Source organism: Poecilia reticulata, chromosome 1, assembly GCF_904066995.2.
Source record: "Poecilia reticulata chromosome 1, P_reticulata-male-v2, whole genome shotgun sequence".
In the NCBI taxonomy this organism is placed as follows: Eukaryota; Metazoa; Chordata; class Actinopteri; order Cyprinodontiformes; family Poeciliidae; genus Poecilia; species Poecilia reticulata.
The window spans coordinates 28,441,758-28,469,315 of record NC_088830.1 but is presented as its reverse complement, the minus strand read 5'-3'; the positions used below and the strand labels follow the sequence as shown (position 1 = coordinate 28,469,315).

General features: G+C 38.9%; 1 protein-coding gene across 16 annotated transcripts in view; it reads left to right on the top strand.

Annotated features, from left to right (window-relative positions):
- The window catches only part of tenm3 (teneurin transmembrane protein 3), a 588,369-nt gene that overhangs the window by 442,149 nt on the left and 118,662 nt on the right, over positions 1–27,558 (top strand). For all 16 annotated transcript variants that reach the window (XM_081610716.1, XM_081610715.1, XM_081610730.1 and 13 more), the window contains 3 exons: positions 14,122–14,389; positions 25,400–25,573; positions 27,178–27,242. In XM_081610716.1, the coding sequence (XP_081466842.1) occupies positions 14,122–14,389; positions 25,400–25,573; positions 27,178–27,242 (507 nt within the window). The remainder of the gene's footprint in view (positions 1–14,121; positions 14,390–25,399; positions 25,574–27,177; positions 27,243–27,558) is intronic.

Genomic DNA, 27,558 nt, shown 5'->3' with positions numbered 1-27,558 from the left:
AAAGATCTCATAACTGCCTGCACTTCAGCAACATGTGTCATCTGTTACTCACTTAGGCCGATTTGATTTTGGGAGTCCTGGCAGGGGAGAAAAGGAAACATGAGCAAGACGTTGCGTCAAAAAAGAAATCCTTGTTGCTGAGAAGAGAAAAATAAATAAACAGCAAACACAAAGGGAGACCCAGAGGCTTAGCTGAGCACAACCTTCCCTATTAATGACCTGGCTGGTTGGAGCGAATTTGAGTGAAAAAGAGGGTACAGAGAGCTGACTTGGCAGGAGAAAATGAAGTTGAGAATGATAGTACAGAGAGTCGGAGACGGGAGGGAGAGCAGATGAGGGGTCAGTGCGCCGGTGCCACAATAAGAAAATAGAAACGGTGGACTAATGAGAGATTGTGAAAAGACTGCAGCTGCTAGAACTAAAGAGGTGAGTGGAGCAGAAGAGAGGAAACGAAACAAGAGGTCAGCTGAAGAGGCTAGTTGGAGCGGATAGAAGGGCATGAAGAAAGATGGAGATATCATCAATTACACACAAACTGAGGCCTGATGCTTTATCGCCCCTTCTCCTCTCTGTTTGCTTTGTCACAGACACTGTGCTATTAATATTACAGTGTCCTCTGAACTCATTTCTATTTTCACACAACTGTTTGTCTAAGCACTATAGATTTACAGAGGCACAGTGCAAAACGTCTTCAAACACAGCCAAGCATTTTATTTATTCTTTATATTCTTTTGAGTGAAATCCAGCTTCCTTTTAAGAGGACTGGGACTTTTAGCCATTTAACATCGACCCATATTAATCATTCAACATAAAATACACAGAAAACAAACACTGAAGCGTTGTCGTCTTTATGCACGTTTCTTTTTTATCCACCAGAATAAATCAAGGTGAACTATCTGACACTCCAGATAATGTAGCCTTTTCAAGCAACATGAGAATTACGTATTCAACATCTTTCTCCAGCTAAAAGGGGGAAAAGGGATTTTGGAGAGTGTAGAGTATTACAGATCTCCATCCATGTGAGGACCGGATGAAGAAAGCAGCTCAGGTGCTTGTTAGTCACGATTCCTTAGCCAAGCAAGACCAGACAGAGGAGTTTGTTGGGACCGTTTTAATTCTGCTGTGGGACTGAATCCTTATTCATCTGGTGTGTTTAGTGATTCTTGGTAGGATTCCTTTAATGGTCCCTTATCCTGAACTGTTGACTCAACTGTGGAATCATACTGCAGATGTTTTTTTTTTTGTTTCCCATTTCATTGAAAAGAAAATCCCTGCAACAGAAGAGTTGAAAACTAATTTCAGTAAATTAGTCACTTTGAGTCATTTATTGATCTTTAGAACTTAACTGCTCAATTTGAGCGATTCTTAGCTATTAAACCTGCACAGAAGTGGTAATACAACTATAATGTATGAAAATTGTTTCATCGATTTCATCATTTTGCATTCAAACAGCCAAAACCTGAAAAGTAGAGGGATTTTGTTGTTTTTTACCATTGGGAACTCTGGTAACCAACTATCCTCATCACCTTTGTGTTCCAAAATGTGAAGAGACACACAGTCTGATGGTAATCCAGATTTTCTGCTTGTATATATGCAGACTTCATGGTTCATTAGACATGGATGTTGTTAGAGTGACAAAGAAAAGGCCGGTTTTCTTTGCTTGAAGCAAACTTTGTTCAGGAAAGAGCGACGGGATATCACCTGGAAGTTTAAAGGTAAATAAATAATGTTGAATATATTTTTAGGTTCCTTTGAGAACATTTTATTCATAACTTTCTTTCTGAGTTTCAATATGGATGCTTGTCTGGGAAGGATCATCTGCTTTGAGTTCCTTTTTTGGAACATTTCTAACTGCATTTTTATGTTTCATCCTGCAATCTTTCCTCTAGATTTTGTTCTTTTGGCTCTTTAGTGTTTCCTTTTTTTCCAGATAACAATTGTGAAATAAATTCAACACAGTGTTCAAAATAGTTCGCCACGTACCTACTCCTCCAGGAATGTGATGAATATCCTCCATGGCCAGTTAAATGTTTCACGGCTTCTTCTTTTATACACAAAGTAGCCACTGTCAAAGCGTTTTCCAGAGGGAGCAAATCAAAACAGATAAAAATGAAAAAAACAAAATCATGTCCCTTTCCTTTAAAAGGTTTTTATTTGTCATTTAGTCAGGAAAATCTCCACAAAAGATCGTGAAGGATTGAGGTGATTTATGGAAAGATATCATTGGGTTAATGGCACTACAGACACTCTGCAGAAGTACTTGTGACTAAGAGGATTACTGCTGTTAATGCTACCATTAAAATGATCTTGGAGTACTCATTGTCAATGACAGCCAACCTGTTGTTGTCGACACAATGAGACATGCCTCTTTTCCCCTCTCAGACGCTCTTCTTCCTTTTCCTTGCTGCATCCCATTATGTTTGTATTTCATGCTTCCCGTTTCCTTTTCTTCTACTTTTGCTTTGGCCTAATACCTCCACGACTGTCATTTTTGTTTCTTTCTCAGGGTTGCTGCCTGGCGGCCTCTGGGTCAGATGCATCAGCTATAAAAACAAAAATAAATCTGTAGTTTTCACAGCTAGAATTTCAGAATGGAGACTTACAGAGGAGAAAGTAAAAAGCTGAATCCAAGACCTTGACACAACCTACAAACACACATTTATATGTATTTTATTGTTTATGTGACGGATTAAAACGTGCACATGTTTGTGAACTAGAATGATAATTTGATAGAGTTCTTTGCAGATGAAATGGTTGTGGTGTAAATTGGTATTCAGTGTCCCGAGTCCATACTTTTTTAGACCCATCTTTCCCTGCAGTTTCTCCTTTGGGTATTTCGCCACTAGCTTTGCACATCAGCTTCTGCAAAAGAAAGGCACCACAGCATGATGTGACCACCTTCTTTCCACATGTTTGTGCTTTCCCCTACATTGCTTGTGGCAAACTGCAAGCCACATCTCCTGTGGCTTTCTTTTAACAATGCCTTCCTTCTTGCCACCATGCCATAAAGGCCAAATTTATAGTTTGCGGGATTAATAGTTGTCCTGCTGACAGATTCCCCGAGCTGAGCTGTAGATTTAAGCAGCAGTGACACTGTTTTCCATCGTACCCCTGCTTTAAACATCTAAACAACTTCCTCCCTGACTTGTCTGATTAGTTCCTTGCTCTCTATGATGATTTGTGTTCCCTAATGTCCTCTAACAAACATGCTTTTCATATGTGCACAAATATTTACACAAATATGAAAGGCATGAACCCATTTTGTTGGCCTGTCAGATAAACTCTTAATACAATCCGTTGAAGTTTGTGGGTGTTGTGAAAAAAGTTTAATCACTATGGATACTTTCCAAAGGCATTGTGCAGTTCTTAAATTCAAGCTGTTACTTTATACTTATAAGACCAGGAAATACATTTCAGTTGGTGAGCAACTCGACACTTTCTAGAGTTGCCTACTCAGTCCCGCACTATAGGCAAGGTGAATAATGAGGTATGTTTTTTTTTTCTCTTCCTACTTATAAAAAATGAACAATAAAAATATTCTCCCACTTACACAGGCAGCAGGCAGGGTTGATGCTGTGCTTACCGTGGCAGAATGCTGCAAAGCAGAGTGAGTGGCACACATCTCACACCGAGTTTGTCCAACTTAAGTCCTTCACCTCCCACTCCTCTCCTCTAACATCTGGCATGCCTCAGGGCTCTGTCCTAGAATCCCCGCTCTTCATCATATACCTTTTTCCCGTTGGCAGTATTTTCCGTGCAGTTGACATTCATTTCCATTGCTGCATGGATGATACCCAGCTCCGCTTACCCAGTAAATCCATTTCTGTGCTCCCAGTTTTCTCCCTCGCCTCCTGCTTGTCTGAAATACAACCTTGTTTTTTTTTTCCAACTTCCTAAAACTAAACAGCGATAAAGCTGAACACCTTCTTGAAGGAACTAAATCAGTATTATCCAAAAGGAGAGGGAGACGGTATTTCCCTCTCCATTGACAGCTCTAAAGTCTCCCCTTCACCCCAGGTTAAGAGTCTGGGTGTCATCCTTGATAGCTCCCTATCTTTCACATCTCACATTAATAATATCTCTCTGTGTGCATATTTCCACCGACGCAACATTAATCGTCTCTGTCCGCTCCCTCAGATCCTCCTCTCCCATCCACCTCACTGTTCCCTCAGCACAATGGGGAACAGAGTTTTATCCCGATCTGCTTCCAGACTCTGGAACTCTCTCCCATCAGACATCCATAACATTGACACTCTCCCCCTATTTAAATTCAGACCTAAAACTCACATGTACTGTCTGCAGAATGAATTCAGGTTATAACCGAAGGACATAACTTTACATTTTAGGTCACGGGCCAAGTGTCCGTAAGACTTTTATGTAATATTCCTGGCTTGATGATTTCAAGAAGAAAGAAGCTGCATCTAAGAGTGTGTGTTAAGAATGATTGAAGTTATGACTACACCTTTGTAGTAATCTCTTACTTCAGTCTTAGTAAACTGCAGTGTGGCTTCTTGTTGGTGTGTAGAGGTGTATCAGAGAGAAGTGTTACAATTCTGGACATCACAGAAATCTGTGATTAATTGCAATTTTTGTTGCGTTTTGATGTGTTAAAAGGCGTTTTCTGAGTGTTCAGCTGAAATGGAGTAGCAGCTCAGAAAAGCTCTGCTAATTTGTGGCACTCACAACTTCACAGTTGGTAATGAGGTGTACGTTAGGCGTGCTTAATAGGGCCTGTTTGATCCACCTTGATCAGAGAATTTGCAAAATGTGCATAAGAAGGTGTTATGTATGGGAATTAATGCACTACGTAATTGAAAATAGAATTAGAAATGTAGATCAACAGGAACTGACTCTACAAGAACTTTATATTGCTTTGTTGCTGAAAATGTGCTATATAACTAAAATTACCTTTTACCTTTATGTGCAAAACCTTCTATACTGCAATTATAAGGAATCGTATTGGTCTTATGATCCGATTGCTGTGTGTATTTCAATGATGCTCCTGGAGGTTTGTGTGACCATGCTGCAGGTACTGAGTGCCCAGGCTTTATGTGTGTGTGTGTTTGCGGAGCTGCAGGTCTGAAGTACAGATCAGACTGATTCATTCAGTCAGGTACCATATGGGTCCACCAGCTCTCACAGAGTAATATAATAACAATAGCTCAGGGGATGGAAGGATCCTTTTCCCAGGAAAACAGAAGTATGCACAGAAATATGACTTGTGCACACATGGCCATACATGCACTTTAAAGTCACAGCATATGTCATCATTAGGTTGAAATAATAATCCTGGCAGGACAGAGCGCCAGAGTCATGACTTCATGTCCAGGCTGCAGCATCAGGAGCACCAGCTTCAGTAATTGTTTCCATTCCATGTTCCTATTTACAGGAATGCTCCAAGGTTTAATCTGCATTTTAAAAAGTCATCCAACCTTCTTCATGCTGCTTATTTCCAACCAGCTAACGAGCATTGCCTCCCTCTGAGTTGCTGTTATTATCATTTCTGGACTTACCAAGAGCTCTGCTGGATGGAAGCATTTTTCCTTATTATCATATATCGATTTTGGGAATGTGGTTTTGTGACTCCTGGAACAAAGCCCAGAAGTTCTGGCTTTGTGTTCAGTTTTCCTATGAATATATATTTGTCAATGGGCTTGAATTTAGAGCCCTTTGACAACAAGTTTATGTTTAAAAGACGCATAATGTTTTCATTATTTCTGATTTGTCCACTACTGGGGTTGCAACACGTTTTGATGTGCAGAAGCTTGTAGAAAGACTTAGTGGTGTTTTTCAGTGAGTTGGAGTCAGATTTTCACCTCTCTATGGGAACAGTAGCAGGCTTAATGTTTGTAATCATTACAATATAATGATATCGTTCCAGGACATGTATCCTTCTGTCTAATGTTTCCAGTTTATTTGTGTTTACCTGCTATCGTATGCTGGTTGTTGAGCAGGAAGAGGTGTTTTCCATCTAATAACAACAAAGACTGCCTTGGCTTTGGAAGCAGGACTGCCTTACACCTCATTCCTTGCCGGGAGTCCAGAGGTGGAATGAGTTTTCATGCTTCAGGAAACACGAGTCTTAACTCTTGTACTGACCTCTCTTAGCATGTCAGTGACTCTTTTACTTTCAGCTGGATCGGTTATGTCCTCTTCTTTTCTCCAAGCGTCTCATTCCTGCCTTGCCGTTTTCTTTCTTGCTGTCTGTCTCTGAGTGCCCCTGTCCTCTATGTTGTTCTCACTCTACTCCATCTAAATGTCACTGCCAATTGTTGGGCTTTCAGAAACTTTTAAATTACATCCTGTGTCATCTTCTGTTCTCGGCGTACCTGCTTTTCTGCATTGTCTTATCTATTTTCCATCAAAAGTGATAAAGTTTAGCACATACCCTGACCTCCACTTCATCTTCCCTGACAGTCTTATCAAACCTAGTTTATTTGTTTTTACATTTTTTTATAAGACTTACCTTTCTGACAAATATTTGCTAATTTATAGGAATACTTACTTTTGTGTAAATCTGCCCAGTTGTGGTCAAACTTGAACAAGGATGGGTTGTTAAGCTTCCCTTAAAGCCAGATTATGTTTTCCAGTACCTGTAAAATGTTTATCAATCTGGAAAGCAGCTAATTTGTAAAAGCTCACATCACCTTTGTTTCCTAAATGAGCTGTTTTTCCGGCCACTCTGAAGTAGTTCTGTCACATATATTTGAATTACTTACATGTATAGAGTGCTTGTGGTTGATGTGGTTAGTTCTGCACCTTCACCATCAGTTTCCTCTTCCTTGGACTGCAGCGGTGGTATATGTTGGACTGTAACATATAAACTTTTATATGTAAAATGTTACAAACATTTGAAAGTGCATGATCATTTTGAAAGAATAGCGTTTTAGGCTACTAAGTCAGCTAGCTTAATCCGCCTTTTCTGTCACTGTTACTGGTGTATAAAAAAAACCCTATTTCACATTAAGAAATGACTCTTAGCCTGGTGGGGGGAACAAGTCAAGCTTGGTGACCCGCCAGGCTTATAATACACTATAATACACCAGTGGAAACCCTCCATTCTGTAAAGCCCCATCCGAAGTCCAGGGTGTACTTACTACTTTGTGAAATGCTCCTAAATGAATCATTGGGTATTTTTTTTCATTGTATTTTGTCTTTATTTTTACCATGCAGCAGAAACTATTAATTTCTGCTGCATGGTGAGATCTTTTTATGTTGCCGTCATGCAGGACATGATGCACGTAACTGCCGACTGTTGAGAAAGCAACAGGAGAATTTACTCGGCACTCTGCTGGCATGATTAGGATGTTGATCAAGTCATGCAGTTGCATACAAGCCACACGTCTAGGGTAATTTCCCACTCCTGTTACCAGACCCCCCATGCAGAACCTCAGATTCAGACATGCTTCCTCACTCCACAGGAAATCTATACATGCTTCAAGCAGTCAAGAACTCCCACGTTCTGCAATGCATAATGGGAAATGCACTGAGTTCTCCAAGCTCCCCAGAAGACTTTTCTAAGGCACTGCAGAGAAATTCATGTTATTTCTGTTTTTTATTGTCCAAGTTTTAAGTTCTGTGTGAAGAGTGCCTAAACAAGACTGGGCAGGAAAATACTCCAGAGGAAGAAAGTTGCGCTGCACAGTGGCGCAGTTGGTAGAGCTGTTGCCTTGCAGCAAGAAGGCTCTGGGTTCGATTCCCGGCCCCGGTCTTTCTGCATGGAGTTTGCATGTTCTCCCTGTGCATGCGTGGGTTTTCTCCGGGTTCTCCTGTTTCTCCCACAGTCCAAAAACATGACTGTCAGGTTAATTTGCCTCTCCAAATTGCCCCTAGGTGTGAATGTGTGTGTGTGTGCATGGTTGTGTGTCTCTGTGTTGCCCTGCAACAGACTGGCGACCTGTCCAGGGTGACCCCGCCTCTCGCCCGAAACGTTAGCTGGTGATGGGCACCAGCGACCCTCCCGACCCCATTAAGGGACAAGGGTGCAAGAAAATGGATGGATGGAAGAAAGTTGCTCCTTTCTCTTGATTTTTACACTACAAAAGGAATGAAAGAGGTTAATTGGTTATTTCTTTTTTTGTTATTTGCTTGGTATGAGACATGAAAACCTCATGAGGCAAGGCAGGAAGTTTGATATAACAATATGGCTGCAGGAAGCCGGTGAAGATCACTTCCTAAAGAGTCACAGTCACTTTACAGTCCGTTTTTTAACTAAACCAGGAACCAGTCATGCTCAAAGTTCTGACTGAGACTTATATATTAACCGAATTTACAGCTCTTTTTGCAACATCTTGGTGAGACATGTAGCGGGACTCTCAAAGTATAAACAACCCTGAAAGTGTCCCAGGCTTTTGAGTTTAATAAATTAAAATGGTGAATCATTTGAAAACTGTTTTTCACCTTTAATGCAACTCTTGTCCTGCACAGTCTAACTGAAAAGGAAATAAATCTGTTGGAGGCAAACACATCAAAAGCTCAAAATCTCCAACAACCTGGGTAAATAAGTCTGCTAAGGCTTAAGTCTTTGTTGAGCCGCCTTTTGATTCAGTTTCAGCCTCCAGATTTCTGTGGTTGGAGTCTATCAGCGTCCCACGTCTTGGCTTGGTAATCTTTGCCTTCTCTACTTTGCAGCTGTCACTTCAGCTCCTGTCAGATTTAATGCTGGACTCTTGACTAGGCCTTTCCAAAACTTTAATTTTCCTCTCATGAAATCATTCTTTGGTTGATGTTGATTTATGCTTGGACTCACTTTGATGCTGAAAAATGCAGCCCCTCTTCATCTGCAGCTTTCCAGGTTTTGGGTCAAATCTGACTGCTTTTTGGAACTGTTCATAACTTTGTCTGCCCTGACAAAAAACACAGTTCCACTGGGAGAAACATGCCATGTTTGACTGTAGTGTTGTTTTTGTGCCAAATATCTGACTTGGAATTGTTACTCAGTGGTTCCAGTTTGGTTTTTATCAGACCATTACACATTTTCTCGTAGCATTCTGGAAGATTTTACACAATCCTAGTACTTCTTAGAAATTCCCGTAGCACAATCAGCGTTGCTGAACCTGCCAGGAGCCCCCTGATTAGCCTCAGTATTGTCCTATGATTGGACTGAAATATATATGTTGTGGAGTATTGATCCTTATGTTAACCGAAATCTTTGCACAGCGACGTCATTAATATCTTTTGTAACCTCCCTGCAAACTACTCAGAAAGGCTGAAACTGAATTAAAAGGTGTTTCAACAAAGTAGAATTTGTGATCACACATATTTATTTATGCATATGCTACATTGTTGATTTTTACAATGTATATTTTCTTCTATTAAATGTTAGTTTCTACTAAAACTTTCCATAATAATTGTTTTGTTATATGCTGAAAAAGTTTCAAAATGCTATCAGTTGTTTTAACATTTACATTTACAGTTTTTGTTTGATTGACACAAAACTGGGCTAAAAATGCTTGGAATGAACAGGAAGACAGAGCAAACTAGACGGGTTGCGAGTGCATTAACCAAACTGTACCGTCTCAAAGAAAATAAACACGAGAGTTCAGCTTGAATCGAGCTTCTCTCACCACATGGAGACATGTCTGTGGGGAGAACGGTGAACTCCGTGTCAGAGCTGTTTTTTGAGTCAGTGTGTGCATTAAAAGGTGAACGTGGTCTGCAGGCTGAAAAGCACTTAGAGCGGTCAACAGGAAAAGAAAGCAGCTATTTCATTTTGTTTCAGGTGATTTACCTGATTTATGTTTCTGCAGTTCTTTTCAAATTGTTCCGCCTTCCTCGTCTTTTCACTAATTTGATGGTGATGACGACAATAAGGAGGATTAGAAATGATTGGTGGTCAACAGTGTAGCTGTTCAGCACGTAAACATCACAAGTGATTTTTTATTTTTTTACTGGATTATTCTGTTTTCGCTGCAGGATGGAAGCTAATCATTACAGTAACTGTGTGTTGGCTTCTCACCGCCTTCATTTTTCATAACCTCTCTGGTAGACGCTTTGCATGTTGGGGGCTTTACTCACAAACCCCTACTGGGCAGCATTTTGCTTTCTAATAATTAACACGTTTTGAACACATGCAGACGAGTTTCCTTGCACTGTGTCAATCTTTATTCATTACCCAACATTACATTTCTCTATGCTTTCACTGCTGTCTGTTGCACTTTTCTTTTCCACTTTTGATGTCTCCTTCTTTCATCTTTTTTTAGCTGAGAGTATTTATATTTGTGCTGCAATAAGACACATTCTCCAAAGCAATCAGAAATCTAATATATATGTTAAAGTACAAAGGCAATTCAGTTTGGCAAACGCTTTTGCAAGATAGACTGCGTGTTTGGCAATTTAGGTTATGATTTACAGCCTCGAAATGATTTAACAATAGCTTTGCTCCTTATTCGCACTTTGTCTGATTCAACCTCTGTCTGTTGTGTCTCTCTTTGTAGAAACAATCAATTTTCTTTCCTAGCTTTCAGAAACACCTCAACAGTTGGCCGTCTTGGTGCAGAGGTGTGACCCTTTTACGGGTCGCGCAATTAGATTCAGCTCTTATCTGATGTATCGCCAAAAAATGCAGCTGAACCAGAGCAACGTGTTACAGGCGTGGGCTTACACCGTGGGTTTATGATTGAGTTAAATTCACATGGTGACTGTGGTTCAGCAGCTGCGTTGCGACCTGGAGGTTTTGGGTTCGATTCCAGCTTCCTCTTGTTGCATATTGATGAGCTCCTGGGCAAGACACTTAACCACAAATTGTCTGTGTGTCGTGTGTGAATCAGTGAATAGTGTAAAGTGTGTTTGACTGGAAAAATGCTACATAAGTTCATTTATGCAAACATTTAACACATAAATAAATGCCTTCATATGAGATGACTCTAAATTAAAAGAGAAAAGCAAAAATACTCCTTCTGTTGTTGATTTGTAGTTATATTTTACTGTAGAACATTTATTAAATGTGATTTCGATTCTGAGTCTTAGACTTTACAAAAACACAGAATAAAGAACAACTTTTAGTTGTTTCCAATTAAATCTGCTTATTACCAAAAATAAATTCAGCTACTTTGCTCTTTATACAAAAACACTGGGACTCTAACAAGCTGATATAATCTCTGTTTTAATCTGCATTTCCAAACAGACGCATTAGATTTTATTATAAGAGAGATAAGTGTTGGAGCTAGCTGAGCAGCATTGTACAGCAACATGTGGAGGAGGGGCAGCGCTGTCTCTGTGCTCCATGCAGCTAATAAAAAAATTCTGGTTATTCCTGCACTTTCTCAAGCACCTCATAAAAAAACATTATTATTTAAATTGGGGGTTCTGTAGAGTTGTTTTTTATATTTCGCTCACCTGATGCAGGTATGCTGCATCAATCATCCTTTTCTATGAGACCTGTAAAAGCACAATAACGCACCATTTTTTGGACAGTTGGAGCCATTTAGGGTAGTGTGACAAACTAAACGTGCAGCCGCAGTATTTTGTTACCGTCAGAAAATGCGAAACCTCTGTGTTTTCCTGTCACCGCACCAGTGACCGTGACCATCTTCAAGCTTTAAGAAATGTTTATATCCCTGTTGTTGAGTTGTCATTTAGTGCCATGAAAACCTCAGGCTTTCTTCATGCAGTTTGCATTCAAACTTTATAAAAACACCAGACCACTAACAGCTGAAGCTCCCTGGAGGAACGTAGTCCAGTTGTAGACAGACGACATTAAACACATGATCACAAGCTGTTTATTTTACTTTTTAGTCTTTGGAATGACATGTTGTTAACATTTGGATTTAGACCAGCAGTAAACAAAAACACTGTTGGTAACATACACGACTTACACATCTGCTACTTACCGTGCTAACAAAAGCTGCTACTCGATTGGGGCTAAGGGTTATTTTAGTCAATTAAAAATCCATTATTCTCTGATTAATGGTAATTACTCAGATAAAAACAATTGGCACATTTTGTTGTTGTTTTTTTCATTTAACCACTTAAGTAAGTTTTTCTAAAGAATTTGAACCAGGTGAAGCTAAACGCAGCTGATGAGTTCTGGGTAGAACATATTTATAGACAAGGGGTTTTTTGCATCTTAAATGCAGAATGCATATTGTTTTGGTAATGTTTTGACTAAATTACTTTGAGTGTGTTGTTCTTTGAACAATTGGTCTTTTTAAGTGTATATACCCCAACTAACTAAATTCAGTAGACGATTATTTTAATCATGGATTCATCACGATTAAACGATTCATAAACTCCAGATTGGAGAAGAAAAAATAAATGTTGAATTTTGTGTCAAACACAAACCTATTCTATGACTTATTAGGCTGTTGAAGCTTCATCACAGTTGCTGTGGAGGTATTTTGGCACAAAGTAGTTTCAGTTGATTGAGATTTGCAGGCATTTTCTTTCTGCACAGCTCTATTAAGGTCCTGCTGCAGCATTTCTACGAGGCTAAGCTTTGATTGGGCCATTACAGCAAAAATGATTCTTCTCTTTTTCATACATTCTTTTAGGGATTTGCTGGTGTGTTTGGGATTATTCTCCTGTTGATTAAATTGTGGCCAATCTTTGGCTGGTAGAGAAGAAAAAAAAATGCATGTTGTATCTGCATATTACATCTCTTCAGCGGATCTTCACAGTTCTACTGCCAAATATGGATGATTGAGTCCATCTCTGTCAGCTGTACTTACAAATTACATCGTAATGAGATTTTTCATGAAACACACAGGATGTGTTAATGTTCTCATTTCCATCACATGTGTCCAAAAGATGTTGTAGTGAATATTAAGACCAAAATTAGTATTAACACTCAATAAGAAACCAATTGGTGTGTGTTTTTGTTTTTGACAAGCATCCTTTCAGGTTTACATAACTGAAACATTTAATCGGTTATCAATACAGCATATGGAGAGAGAGAAATCCTGAAGCAAACCACAGAGTCCTTCCACTGCTCTGTTCCTGTACGCGTCTCTTCTCTTGTGTCTTTGTTTTCTGTTCGCTCCAGTGAAGGCTGCGCTGACAAAATAACAGCAGGGCTGGGAAATGGAGATGTGATGCTCTTTATGCAAATCAAATCTTGCGTTGCCATTCATTTCACTCAGAGCACCCAGAGGACGGACAAAGGAGCGGAAAAGCGCTGGGGGGGAAAAAAGCAATAGAGAGAGCTAAAGGCAGGTCAGCTTTAAGTAAATATTTTTACAAAAACCCAACAGTGATTTGTGACCGCCAGCCTCTAATCAGTATTCAGCATGGCTGAGTTCAGAGCTGAGTTACTGCTCTCAGCAGCTTCAGTGAAGCAGCAACACGTAAAGAACCGCAGTTCATTAATGCTGACATCAGACTTCTCTTTAACATCTGAGGGATAAATGCTTATGTTAACAAGGCTCCTAAACAACCTGGGAATGTTCTCAGGTCTCAATGAGCGTCATCCTCGTAACGCCACGTTATGTAATAATGTAAAAACAATCGGGCTTTAAAATGTAATAAAACGTCAGTGAAGCTGTAATAATTGATGCAAAATGTAACAAAACCTTTGAACGCCTAATACCAAACGTTCTGCTGGCTTTGAGTCAGAAAAGCCAATTCAATGACCAAAAGTTTATTTATTGACCAAAGTTTCAATTTAAATGTGCATAAGAATTACAACATGATGGAAGTATAATGATTAGGATGAACACAAACAGTTTGTGATTGTTAAATACATAATGCTCCACATTATTACCTTAACATTTCTACCAAAGAGCTTCCTCTGCATTTTGTACTAATCAACGCAAAATGTATGAACTAGTTACATACACTGTAAAAAACAAACGTGTCCAATTTACAGTAAAATATACCGGCAGCTGTGGATGACAGAATTTTACCATATAACTACTGATTTTATCGTATTAAATATGTTTGTGGATTATTACATAATTTAGCTTTAATAATGTCTTATTCCATTTTGAGGCCCAGTTTTATTACTTTATTAAACACTGTGGCATTATAAGCTTTTCTCACTTTCTTTTATTTACTTACTTCTCTTTTCCCTTATTGTGTCCATTTGAAATGCTCCCACATATTTGATGTCAGGCTGCTGATTGAGAAGCTGATTAGCTGAATAGTAGCGCCTCCTCAAAAACTTCCCTGTGCTCCTGTTAACAGAACAACCATCAAATCACCATGGCTCCACCTTGCCTCCTGTACCGCCGCCTCACCGCCAGCAGCCCTCAGTAACGGCCTTGAACCAAGCCTTGGGCTCCACGCACCACGCTGGCCAGAACCTAAACTCCTCGCGCCAACTAACCCCTCCTTCTGGAAGCCCGGCTCCCGTGGCCGGCCAATCACCAGCCGAGCTGCAGACCACGCCCCCCGAGAGCGTCCCGCTGCAAGACAGCTGGGTGCTGGGTAGCAATGTGCCTCTGGAAACAAGGTAATGACGCTAAACACCGGTTGGTTTTAAGCCAATCTGATGGATGCAGGACTGGGTTACATTTACTATAATGACTTTTTTTTGTTGTTGTTTAAATGTACTTTTAGGAGTATTTTTACTTTTACTTGAGTAATTTCATTATGACGTGTCACTACTTTTATTCTCTACCCACTGTGAGTAACTTCACTGAATGAAAAACAACACGGACATACACTTGCAATTTTTAGTTTCATAAGTTTTCATTGAAAGAAACTGATTTTGAAAATTTTCCTTTATGAACTATGGTAATTTTGGTCCTTTAAATACCAACATTTCCATTTAACTTTATATTTTATTCCATCTCATGATGTAATTTTTAAATATTAAATGATTAATAATTTGATCAGAATAGACTTTTTACCAAATACTTTTTAATTCTTACTTGAGTACTTTCTTGACTACTTTTTACTTTTACTTCAGTAAAAATATGAAGTAGTGCTACTCTTACTTGAGTAAAACTTCGGGGTTTTCCACCTACCTCTGATTGGATGAATGTAGCTTCTGTAATTTCTGAGTTGTCGTCAATTCCAGAAATGTGTTGTACAATTTCAGTCCACTCAAAACTTAAATGTGTACACATGTGATTTACAGTGAAGCTTTACAGAAATCCAGGTGAAGACAGATACAGTTTGACCCAAAATGAATAAAACCTTTTGAGGATGTAGATTTGAAATCATATAAATGCCAACAAAATGTTTCTGATGAAAACGAGGGATGCATCTCTTAAAATATCTTTACAAATGCCTCCTTCATTTTAATAAAATAATGCAAAAGGAGTCTGAAAAAAAATATTTTTTTTCATTTGCATTTTATTTAACAAAATGGCATGATGAGAAATATGCATACTTTCCTTACTAATCAGTGGAAAAATCTCCAAATTCTTCATTGCTGCGAGAACTTCAGCATGTTTCTACCTTTTATGTCCAGTTTGATTTTGAGCTCCAAGTCTTTGAGGTTTAAATGCCTCCCATCCATCACCCTAATCTTAAACTCCCTCCACAGTTTCTAAATAAGATTCATGTTGTGACTCCAGAATGTGATTATTTCCAGTCCTAAGAAACAACTTGGACAACTTTTGACATGAGCTGCATTTTTTTTTACATTACTTTCTTGTTAATGTATCTGAATTACATTTAATGCAAAATGTAAGGTGTTTTTTTTTTTATCCAATTGTTAAATGACCGTCACCTGGGAGATGTGGCAGAAAACCAGACAGGATGAATATTTAGCTTTGGCCGTGGAGATCTATGCCTGAGGGGGAAAAATCCAAATTAAATTTGACGTAATTTAAAACAAATATCCTGTTCTGATATGATTTCCCAACCTCTTCCATAATGTAAGAAACAGCCACCTGCTCTTATCCATAGATTAGACTGGCTGTGCTATGAACATGGAAAAGTGATCAGATTTTACTGTAATGTAGTGAATAAATCCAGAATTTGGATAAACAGTTTTCCTGTAACTGTAAGTTGTTTCTCCACCATCAGCGCAGCTGCGGCGCGTACCCTGGCTATATCTCTGAATATTACTTTTATTAATCCTATACCAAACTTTGAAAAAGGCCAATAAAAACAGTGTCAGAACGATGTTTTTTCTATTTCAAATAGCTTTCTAAAAGATCAACCTGTGTCACATACCAGCTGTATGATAAACATTACATGCATGAGCCTTTGGGGGGCGCTCTCTGGGGACTACCCCCACTCCCTGTCCATCTTTGGAGGGCCAGTCAGGCAGCTGCCCCCAGGGGGACCGGTACCCCCCCGAACATGTGCAGCACTGCTATGCTCTGCTATGTCTGGCCCCGTCCTGCACCGCAGCTTTAATACACTGCGGACCCTCAGGGCTTCGCCGTCCAGCTTTTCTTATAATCATAATGACACAAGATCTGAGCATGAGTAAGGCTGAAAAAAGCAAAACCAGAGCTTAACCCAGACTGTTTGGTCTGAAACTGTATCACCATGGTAACTAAAGACAGCTCTTGAGTCGCTGGAGTGCCTGTGCCATGCTGAAAATAAGCCTGATCAGAACAGGTGCTGTAGTCACATTATCAGCAGTGGGTTTATTTTTTCATTCTTTAAAAAAAAAATGTATATGAAATGATTTGAAAAGCAAGTTCTACTATGGATACGCATTTACGACATTGCCCAAATATGTTAGTGGCTTGATTCTTCAAAATCATTCAGTAAAAGAAACATAGTTTAACGCAGCTGCAAGCCTAAATATTCAGTTTCAACTCTTTCTGTGCTTATGAAGACAACATTGGAGTTTATTGATCTAGTAAAACTGTGTTGTTTATCGATTACACTTCAAGTTAGAGATTACATTTTTTCAATGCGACAGACATAAGTACCAAGACGAGACAAACGGAGCCAAAATAAGTGGGTGTCAAAGACATTTATTACGTCTGGCCCATGAAAGGGGGATTAATGCTGTAATGTAACAAGAGAGTGTTAATGTTCTCATTAGAGGTGATAATTCACACACACTATCTCCAGGACAAATACTCTTGGCTTAGACAGCCACACCTGTTGGGGCTCAAATGGTCACTGGCTCTTGCAGACGCAGATGTCAGTCAAACATACTCAGTTGAGTATGTTTGACTGCATATATATATGTTTGTTACACTACCTACATTTTATAAACGGGTAGGAAAAGTTGCTTTTCATACCTGGTCCTGCATTAGGAATGTGAAATCTACATTATATCAATTCAGATTCCTTAAAGTAAGTTTTAAGACAAAGTTTTAATGAGTAAAACATCAGGTCAGAGAGTTGAGAGTTGGAAGCAGGGGCTGCAGATCTTTCGCTCCAGTACAGATTTCTTTTCTTGAGTCTGTTGCAAACTCTCCATCTGCCTTTAGTTTTGTCTTAAATTCCACCATACCAAGCTGCACCCAGCCTTGCCTTTCCGCTCAGTGAAAAAGAGCCATTAGCTCACTTTATTAAGGAGGCACATGGCAAAAAATACAAAATCCACATTGCCACAGATTTCCATGATGGGTTTAATGCCAAACGTTCCAAGTCTTTGAATATAACCTAACTGAGCTTTACCGTATTTTCCGCACTATAAGGAGCACCTTCAATGAATGGCCTATTTTAAAACTTTTTTCATATATAAGGCGCATAGAATAGACGCCTCGGTTCGGGTTGCCAACTTGTTCCGTACTCTATTATTACACATCCACATTTGTAAAGAAGTGGTTCCCGAGTGCTTTATATAGTATTCTGCCCCAGTCGTTGTTTCTCTCACGGTGTTGGTGTTGCGATATTCTGCCCAACTGCTTTCTGGGTAACACAGACCAACCGACACGCTGCCACCGTAGTCTCTGTCTCTCTTCCCCGCCCCTCCGCCCCCTGGCTTTAAATGTATTATCATACTTTATTAACAATTCAGCGTTTTGACGACTATCCCAGCATGCACCGCGCACTTTTTCTTCTACAGGGGAAAATGAAGTCGGCGGCTGTTTACCGTAGTTGCTAGACCTGTTGTGGCTCAATATTGGTCCATATATAAGGCGCACTGGGTTATAAGGTGCACTGTCGGCTTTTGAGGAAATTGAAGGTTTTTAGGTGAGCCTTATAGTGCGGAAAATACGGTAATATAAATTCTGTCAGAAGTAAAATAACTTTCTTAGTAGACTCCTTTTACCTATACATAAGTTTCTTCAACACTGCATAATAAGCAGATACAGTGACATTGAAGGAAATTTGCTTTCACAGATGTATCTTGGCTTCATTCTATCATTTTATGCTACATTATGTTCATTATTTACTTATTTTTTTGTGTCAAGAACAGAATGTAACTTTTAGTCATTTTGTACTTCTAGTTATCTTTATTTACTAAACAAAGCAGTAAAAAGTAGGAACTGAAATTTGAAGATAAATGAACGTCACTCGTCGAAATAAACCAGCTATTCATTTAATGTCAATTCTGGTACTAATATTATAGTATTAAGAAATTTGTATCTTGTGTTTTCATGAAAATAGCTGTGTGAAAAGGTAAGGCGTATAAGAAAATCATCGTAAATAAAATAATCTCAATAAATTTTAAGCTTTTTCAAGAAACTGGCTGTCATCTTTGGGGAAAAAAACAAAATTGATCAAGTTTTATTTCAGTTGAGCAGAAATAAAGAAAATCATTTTCCACATTCCTTTTGTATTTTTCCTCTGATAGTGTCAAAATACATAAAACAACTGTACTAATTATTTGTCATGTTGCTGTTTTTTGTTTATTTGTTTTCAAAGTAAAGAAGTAGGGACTGTGCTTTCCTAATGAAGGGAAAACGGAGGCTGCAGCAGGCTTGCCTTGAGAACGCCTGCAGCAGGAAGTTTGATCCCAGCCTCCTCCTGGCATATGTAGACATGCATCTGGCCAAGCTGCTAAATCACAAGTTGAATACCAATTTGCATATTAGTTTATGAATGTGTGTCGATTTGTGTGTGTGTGTTTTTTTTATTGCCGCTCTAGTACAAAGTACTGTGAGTGATCAATTTGAGTAAAGGCGTTATGTAAATTCAGCCCATTTACCATTAGTTCGGCCTGTAAAAAGGTGCCTCCTCTTTGAGAGATCGCTGATACATATGAATCACACGCAGCAGGTCGTGGAGCGATGTATGGATCCTAATGCTCTTTGAAGTATTGTGCTGCTTGTAAAGCTCACAGAGCAGAACCAAGATTTTAAAGTGGACTCTGAGGTTAATTGGACGCCAGTTCAACTGAAATAACGACGGTGTGACATGTGACTAATTAGAGGAGTTTGTCAGGAGCCTTGCAGGAATCCTCTGAACAACATGACAGGAATCCAAAGAGGTTTTGTTCACTCAACAATGAATTTGAATTTTTTTTTAAAGTCAAGGAATAAAAGCCTGAATAACATTTTTCAACTTAACACATAAAAACTTAACTGGGCCATATTTCATTGTGACAGGAAACAGTGGGGATCTACAATTTCGGCATGAAACGACAGAGTGAAAGCTGAGTCAAAGGTTACTCTGAGGTCCTTTCAGACGCAAGGTCTCAGTTTTCCTTTTGTTTAATCGGTGAATGTTTTGCAGCCATTCCAATCCTTAGTGAAATCTAAGCACCTGTGTAGCATATTTAACTTTAAGCTTAGGGCTTAAAACTAATATGGGAGTGGATATCACCCAAGTAGATAGAAAATGTCACTCTGAAAATGTGTTCAAATGGAAGAACAATGACAACCCTCAACATTGGCACCATTGCTTCTTTCCTCTCAGTGCTACACAAATCGTATATAATGACCAGGTATGTTAATATACTGAAAATAACGATCGTCCAGTCACTGTCTCTTATTAAAGCCTTTCCAAACACAGCTTTCTCTGCTCCGGTGTTGGGGAATCGAGGAGACAGCGAACCTGTCGTCCGGCTAAATCAAGTTACTGAGACATGATGTGGAACGACACGATTTACCGTAAAGAACCTGGTATCTCTGCCCGCAAAGCCAACTGGGAATGTGGATGAAAAAATGTTGTTTCTTCTCATTTTTAGCAGTGTTTAGGTTAATAAGTATGACAGACAATACATGTGTGGGTAGGATTCCAAAGAAAGAGGGAGTTGTTGATTACTTAATATCACAGGGTTGTTTATGGTCGGCTGCATTTCCTCTCCAATCCAAGCAGCAGTTGCAGTCATTGTCTTCTCAGGGGAAACACAAACTGATTCAGTTTGGCTAACTACCACACACACATGCACACACACGCGTGCGCACACACACACACACACACACACACACACACACACACACACACACACACACACACACACGTTGTCATCATTGTTCTAATCCGCCTTGTGTTGCTTCAGTTGTCATCCCTTTGTAAATAGTACTAATGGAATGTAAATGCAGACTCTCGACTTGTGCATTTGAAGGGCTGCTGTTATTAAAGGCCTATCAGATTAGTTCTGGTTGACAACATGCTTCACTCAGCTCAACAGACTGTGGTTCCAGTCATTTTACACTTGATTATCCCCACACTCTGTCTGATTATATACACTCGCATTTCCACAATCGGACCAAAAACAGGCTCTATACTCTGTGCTTTTCCCGTGTTCCAACATCGGCGTCGGTCAGAAAGAGATTGGTTGGATTTTTCCCTATCGATTCAAAGAAAATTTAATTAAATGTTTCACCTTCTATTCACAGTTTTCTGGGTAGGAATGAAAATTGACAACATTCATAAGACTGTGAAGATTTAGAATCTTTTTCTTTTTTTATTATCTCTCAATACAATACAGGAATGGGGAACAAATATATTCCAACTCAGGAGCAATTATTTCTTTCTGTTGGGACATTTTTTACTCTATTCTTTGATTTATTTTCTCTTGTGTTCTTCCAGGCTGGCTTTTCAACAATCTGCAACCAGCTCAGTCTGTTGGCAGCAGGACTGGCCAGTATATGTGAATTAAATATTTATTGCTTATGGTATCATGACCTGCATAGACATGTTAAGTTATTGCTTCATGTTATTTAGGAACTTTTAGTGGTTTTAATGTCATTCTCAAGTTAATGTGCCACAAATATTTTTTTCGCTGTTAATTCATCACAATACAAATGTTTAAAAATATTTATTATTATAGATTATAATGAAAATAAATCATCAGTTGTGAAAGGGGCTAAATATCCATGGTTTTTCTTCTTTGTCCCACAATATGAGCTGCTTTCTCTGCTGTGCCAGTTGCTTCATTTGAAGAGACTTCTTACTCTCATTTCAGTATATTTTCAGTCATGCTTATACAGTATCCAGCTTCTCTTCAATAAGATAAAAGCTTTCCAGGCAATGAGCAAATAAGCCAGAACAGTTTGTCTATCTTTAAGGGTTACAGGTTCTCGACAGGCGGCTCTGCTGTTGCTTTGCGTTTCTTCTTGTGTGCGCTGCCTCCTTCACTCTGATGTAACTGTTGTCAGAATTTTTTGGAGCCAATTTATTTATTTATTGTTTTTTTTTGTTTGTTTTTTTTTCACAACGTCCAAGTCCTCCTCACACACAGCTGGTGGACTATTATGAAAGTTTGCATAATTAATAAAAGCGAAAGGTTTTTGCTTTGAAAGATCTAGCTTGTGTCATTTAGAAAGTTTGGTCACAATTAAAGTCACAGTTTTTATTTTTTTATTATATCCAGCTGTAAAATAAGCAGACTGATGTAAGACTCTTCTGCTGTAGGAAGAGTGGCAATAGAAGAAGGAAGTAAATTAAATATGAATAATTTTAGCTTTGTATGATTAATTTGTATCTTTATATATATACATATATTGAAACTGATATTCAAAACAGCAATACTACCATTTATTGATGCAGACTTTAATTATTTCTGTATTATCACACAGCCCTCGGCTGAGATTTTCTGTACGTGAAAGATGTTCATGCCGTTTTTCAGCTGCAGTTCATCATGGAAATTGGACTAGATGGGACAGGAAAATTTACATACCACTTTCAGCACAGCACAACTTGCCCTGATGTGAAACTAATGTATAGCTAATTATGTCAGATCAATTTATTGTTATGGGAACCTTGCATAGTTTATTGTTGGAATGTGACATCATAGGTTAACAGAGTATTCCTCTCGCTCTCCCTTCCACCTGACTCTCTTCTTGTTTGTGTAGGTTTCATCTCTGACTTTAGTATATTCCCTTTAAATAGGAAACAGTTTCTACTCATGAATATGAGCCTCTGTGTAAACTCATTTTCTTTGGTTGCAATTGTCTTCAAAAACAAATGAGATTCCTCTGTCGGTGTTTTCAGTTAAGCATGACAAATTTCTCTGTGGCCTTGTTAACATGAGAAGAAACAGCTGAAAATCATTGTCATTGTACTGCATTTCATCAAGCTCAACTTTCCAAGCATAGCAAACCATAAGCTATCGCATGTCGGCATGTGTGCCTCCTCAGACACCCTGGTTAGGCTGTTTTTTTTTTGTTGGTTTTTTTTTTCGTTAATCGGTGTGTGTTACTTTTGCAGCTGTGTTTTCATACATCATTGTGGTTTATTGGCTTCAAGATTTTCCAGATTTTAAGCCAATGGTAATTAGAGCTTCATGACGAACAGATATGGAAGTGATGTTTAGAGAAGACCTTAAAAAAAAGATTAAAAACATATCAGCGCTGACAGATTGTATTAGTTTTAGTGTGTTTTTGTGACGTTTGTTAACCAGTTCCAAAGTTGTAATGAACAGGAAGTATCCGGGCAGGGCCTGACTCGCAGCAGGGACGTTGTTGTTAGCAGCACTAACTAGCAGACGGGGGGGACGCGGAGCTGGAGGCCCCTCGGAGCAGCAAAGGGAACCACTTTAGCATTTTAAAACACAGCAGTCCAGCTGCTCTCTTGGGTTTTCTGTGACCCAAATCTGGTGATTAACACATTAAGTCCAGTTATGTTATTATGCCGTCGATCATTTCTCCAAAAACTTGCATCACATAAATTGTAATCTGAAAAAATAAAAAAATCCTTTTAGCTTCGTAATAAAACAAAATAAATTCTCATTATTCAGAGCTGTTCCATGTGAAATGTGAACTTGTTTGTCTTTCATTTTCTTGGCTGTTGAAAACGTCTGCACTTGTTTAAACCGACAATGAGATTTTCTTATATTGTAACACTTTCATTACTGCAATAGGAAGAAAATTAAATATCAGTCAGAGGTTTGCCTCGCCACATCATGTGAAATATAAACCTTGATGAAGTGGCTTGCTATTTGATCAATGAACAAAGTACATCTTATGCCTTTTGATTAAATGCTTAAAAATTGCTGGAGGTTCAAAACAGACAGTCTTATTCACTCACTCCCCTTCTACATCCTGGATTCTTGTTTTTGCCATCCCCTTTTTGTTCTTTCCGTCTTCACATCTTGCCTAGTGGCAGGTATTAATTGAGGAACCCTTGTTATAATAGGTTCTAATTGTTAATCACACAGCCTTGTTAGAGAGCACTCTAATTGTAATTATAGAGGCTCGTTAGCCAGGGTCCTGTCATTAATTAGACATTGTGACCTCGGTAATTTGCTGGAGGCATACATGTATGTGCCAGTAATTTTCTCCAGCTGGGTAATGTCTGGCTTTCAGGAATGAAAAAAGCTGTTTGCCTTTCATCTTGAACCTAAAATGAATTTATTCTTTATATGATCTATTGTCCCGTTGGTGAGTTAGTTCAAAAAATCTGGTTTAGTGAAATTACCTCCGAACCAGATTGGACCTTCGACTCTTTCTGCAAGCTTTCATTTATTTAAGAAGCTAAACATTCGTTTATAGTTGAACACAGTGTCCCTGATACACTAACAAGTCAAAATCTTATAATCTGGGTTTACTTTTGTAAATATTTACTAGGGAATCTGTTGATTTCTCACTGCACAAAACAAAATATGTAATAATAAATGTGTGTATTCCACCTAACCTGCTCCAGTGGCAGATGTAGGAAAATGTAGAGAAGGGAAAATAAAGACGTATTGACCTATTTGCTCTGAGTAGATAAGAAAAACATTTATTTTTATCTGTGCAATTGCCTCTTGGATATCAAGATGAAGCTGACTTGTGTTTGTACTTCGCAAACTTGGACTTTTGCTAAAAGATTCAAATGAGCAAATGTCAAGAAAATCTTTCAAGCACAGCTAAACTTTATTTCAAGATTATTAAAGGTTCTTTAAATGATGAGAGACCTGAACAGAAGAAAACTAAAACCTGAGCTTGAATCAATATTAACTTGACCATGTTAAAGCTGAAAGTCAGAAAACCAGGGATTGCTGACTTTTCATTGTGTTCACTGACCTGACTTACTAGTATATGGAATAAACATTGTAATAATAACTTTTTCTCCACAATAGAAGATAATTTTCTGCCAAGTTTAGCTTTGAATAGCAGCACTATTTGTATATGTTAAATTCAAATTCATAAATGATTTATTGTCATTTCCCTAGAGGGAAATTAAATAACATAGCAAACCATCAAATCATAAGTGGGGGAAAAAAACGTTTTCAGCCATTTCTATTAATATTGTCCAGAGAGTAGCCTTCATGAACATGACCTCTTTGTAGCTGTGAACTCAGCAAGAATAAAGCTTGGACACACTTTTGACAAATTTTATTTCTGGACACAACAACCTGTAATTATTCTTTTTTATGTTTGTTAAATATGCCAATTTTAAGTTAAACCTAAATTTAACCTAAAAATACAGTTCAGATTTTGTTAGACATATTTTCCTCTCTGGAAAATTGATGAGGAAAGTACATATTTGTAACTGCCTGTTGTCAGGATTAGCTGTAGCTTTTCAGTGTCATAAGGAACTTCATTCCATACATGGGATTTTATTTTGGAGCTGGGAGGGATCGCTTGTTTGGAAACGTTAACAAAGGTTGTGGACGTTATGGCCAGATCCTTTAATTTAAGTTATATTGGCAGATGTGTGCTTTGAGTGAGAATGAGCTGCTGAACATGGAAATGTTAAGTAGGGGCACCATGTACGACTGAACCACGACCTGCTAACATCCGTCTTCCATGGCGTAGAATCTACCCAGTGAAGTTATGAAGCAGTTGCTGCCTACGCCAAGAACTTCTTAAAAGGATTTTATAAAATTATCCTGCTACATTGTGTCCAGTTTGGTCCTGGACTTCCATATTATTTGAAAGACACACTTTTATTAAATTCTCAGTTTTGACATATATTTTTTAGACTCTTGAGTCTAACTGCTAACTTGAGGCCTTCATTAGCTCCAATAACACTTTTTGGTTTTTAGCCCCAATTAGTTTCAGAGCCGTGTAGAAAAGCATGACACATTCTCCACAGGAAATGACCTCATCCAAACTGAATTCCTTGTAGTTAAGAATAACAGTTGGTAACCTTGCACTGCCATAAGGTGGAGGTGCAAAATAATTAACTTTGGAGGACAGTAATTACAGATTCTGTTGTTTTCAGACGCAATTGTTGATGCAACTATTAACGACTAAAGTCTGTTTCTCTCTCCTTTCAGGCACTTCCTCTTTAAAACAGGTACAGGCACCACTCCTCTCTTCTCCACAGCCACTCCTGGCTACACCATGGCTACCGGCTCCGTCTACTCACCTCCCACCAGGCCATTGCCAAGGAACACCCTGTCCCGTTCTGCCTTTAAGTTCAAGAAATCCTCCAAGTACTGTTCGTGGAGGTAAGATGAAATGTTAATTTGCTTCTTCTTGGTTTTTTTTTCTTATATCTCTTCAAGTTGTTCAGTTTATTTTAAAAAAGCCAGTTCAGTTCAGTTCAAGTAAATCCTCGCCCTGGCCCGACTTTCCAACATTCCTCAGAAATCTTTTTATGTTGCTGAACGGAGAGCAGCTCTTGCACCCTGAGCTGGTGTCTCCTGTTCAGTCCTTCAGTCTTTTCATTGGCCCTACTGGTTTTCTGCACCTCTGGTTTTGCAGAATTTGCAACATTGCATTTGTCTGACTATCTTGGTAGCTGTGAATGCTTCACATTGGACTCTTGTTTCAACAATAAATAAAAAGTTGGAATAAGAGTTTTTGTTTAGGCTCATGATTTGTTTCTTAGCCTAATGTCTGTTAAATGAAATGCATTCAAATAAATTGAAGCACTGTTGGAACAAGGAACGCACTTAGGGTAATTTGACTTTTTTACTTTTGGTGAAAAGAATATCGTCCAAGAGACAAGAGATCAAGTCTGAAAATCTCTTGAGTCTTGGACAATACTTTACCCTCTATCAGTACAGAGAGGGTAAAGTAAATGACCCTTAAGGTCAGCGATTGGTGGGTGGATCTTTTGCTGTAATCACAGCAGAGTCATATTGCTCATGAATCGGCTCTTTTCAGCTCCGTCCACAAATTCTCAATAGGATTGACATCTGAGCTTTGACTTGGCCACTCTAGAAGAGTCGCCTTGTTGTCTTTAAACTACTTCTGTGCTGCTTTCGCTTTATGCTTGAGTTTGTTGTCTTGCCAGAAAATATATCATCCAAATTCTCCTGCAGAAATAATATCAAGCCCCCTCTCCATTGTCAAGTCTCACTCTAGCACATTAATATGGTTCGGTTCTCTGTTCTAGCCATGATGCTAGTGGTTTCTCCACTAGCATCATGTTCATCACAGTGTGGGTGTGAATATGGACAGGTGTCTCAAAGATGTCTACGGGCCAATCAGCAAATGCCGTCTGCTGCCAATCAAATTGCTTGCACGCAACACCCAGCTGGGATTGGTTTACACCATCACTGAGTTGGTTCTGAACACAAACCAATCTGCCCATATGTGGGGAAAAAATATCAGAACATCCTGGAGGACATTGGCCAGCCTTGAATACGAGGCCTTAAAACCAATCAAACTGTGGTTAGGCACAGTTTGCCCACAGTTTGCCCTTTCTACCAGGGCATAGCTGGGAGGCCTCATCTGAATACCTCTAACCTACCAACATGAGGTTTTACCAACATGAGGTTTGTGGCTTAGCCAAAGCCTGGAATCTTTTCTAACATATTTTCTGATTAGTACTTTTCAGTAAGTTATTTTAAATATTTTGTTGTCTTCATGTTGTAATAATAGCAGGTTTTACATTCAACAGACCAGAATGTTTGAGAACTTCGTCATGTTTTGTTTTAACAAATATCCTTGCCTATTTTCATGAGATATGCAAACTATAATAAAATTTCTAATCCTGTTTATGATGCATACAATTCTGTCATAGTCATGGTGCAGTAACCTTTCTATCTTTCTTACAGAAGGTGACAATGTGACATTAATCTTGTTCCTCCCTACATGTCCTCAGGTGTACAGCCCTCAGTGCAGTTGGTCTGTCTGTACTTCTCTCTGTTCTGCTCTGCTACTGCATAGGTAAGATGAAACACAGCCGTCTTCCTAATACAAAACACACAACTGCAACCCAAACAAATGTATAAAGGGGATGGACAGTGCATGCACACATCTGCTTATCTTGCAAAGCACTGAACCGCATGCTGCCAACGGCCTGCAAATTGACATATGTGAGTGTGTGAATGTGGGCTGGAGTGTGAAACCATTTGGAGTTGTCAACAAGACAAGAAAAGCTCTATATAACCGCAGCCTTATTTCCCATTCTGTCTGTCCTTTGTTAAGTCCACCTCATCTTTCTTCTGCTCTTGAGTTTCATCCTCTCCGGCCCCAGCTGTAT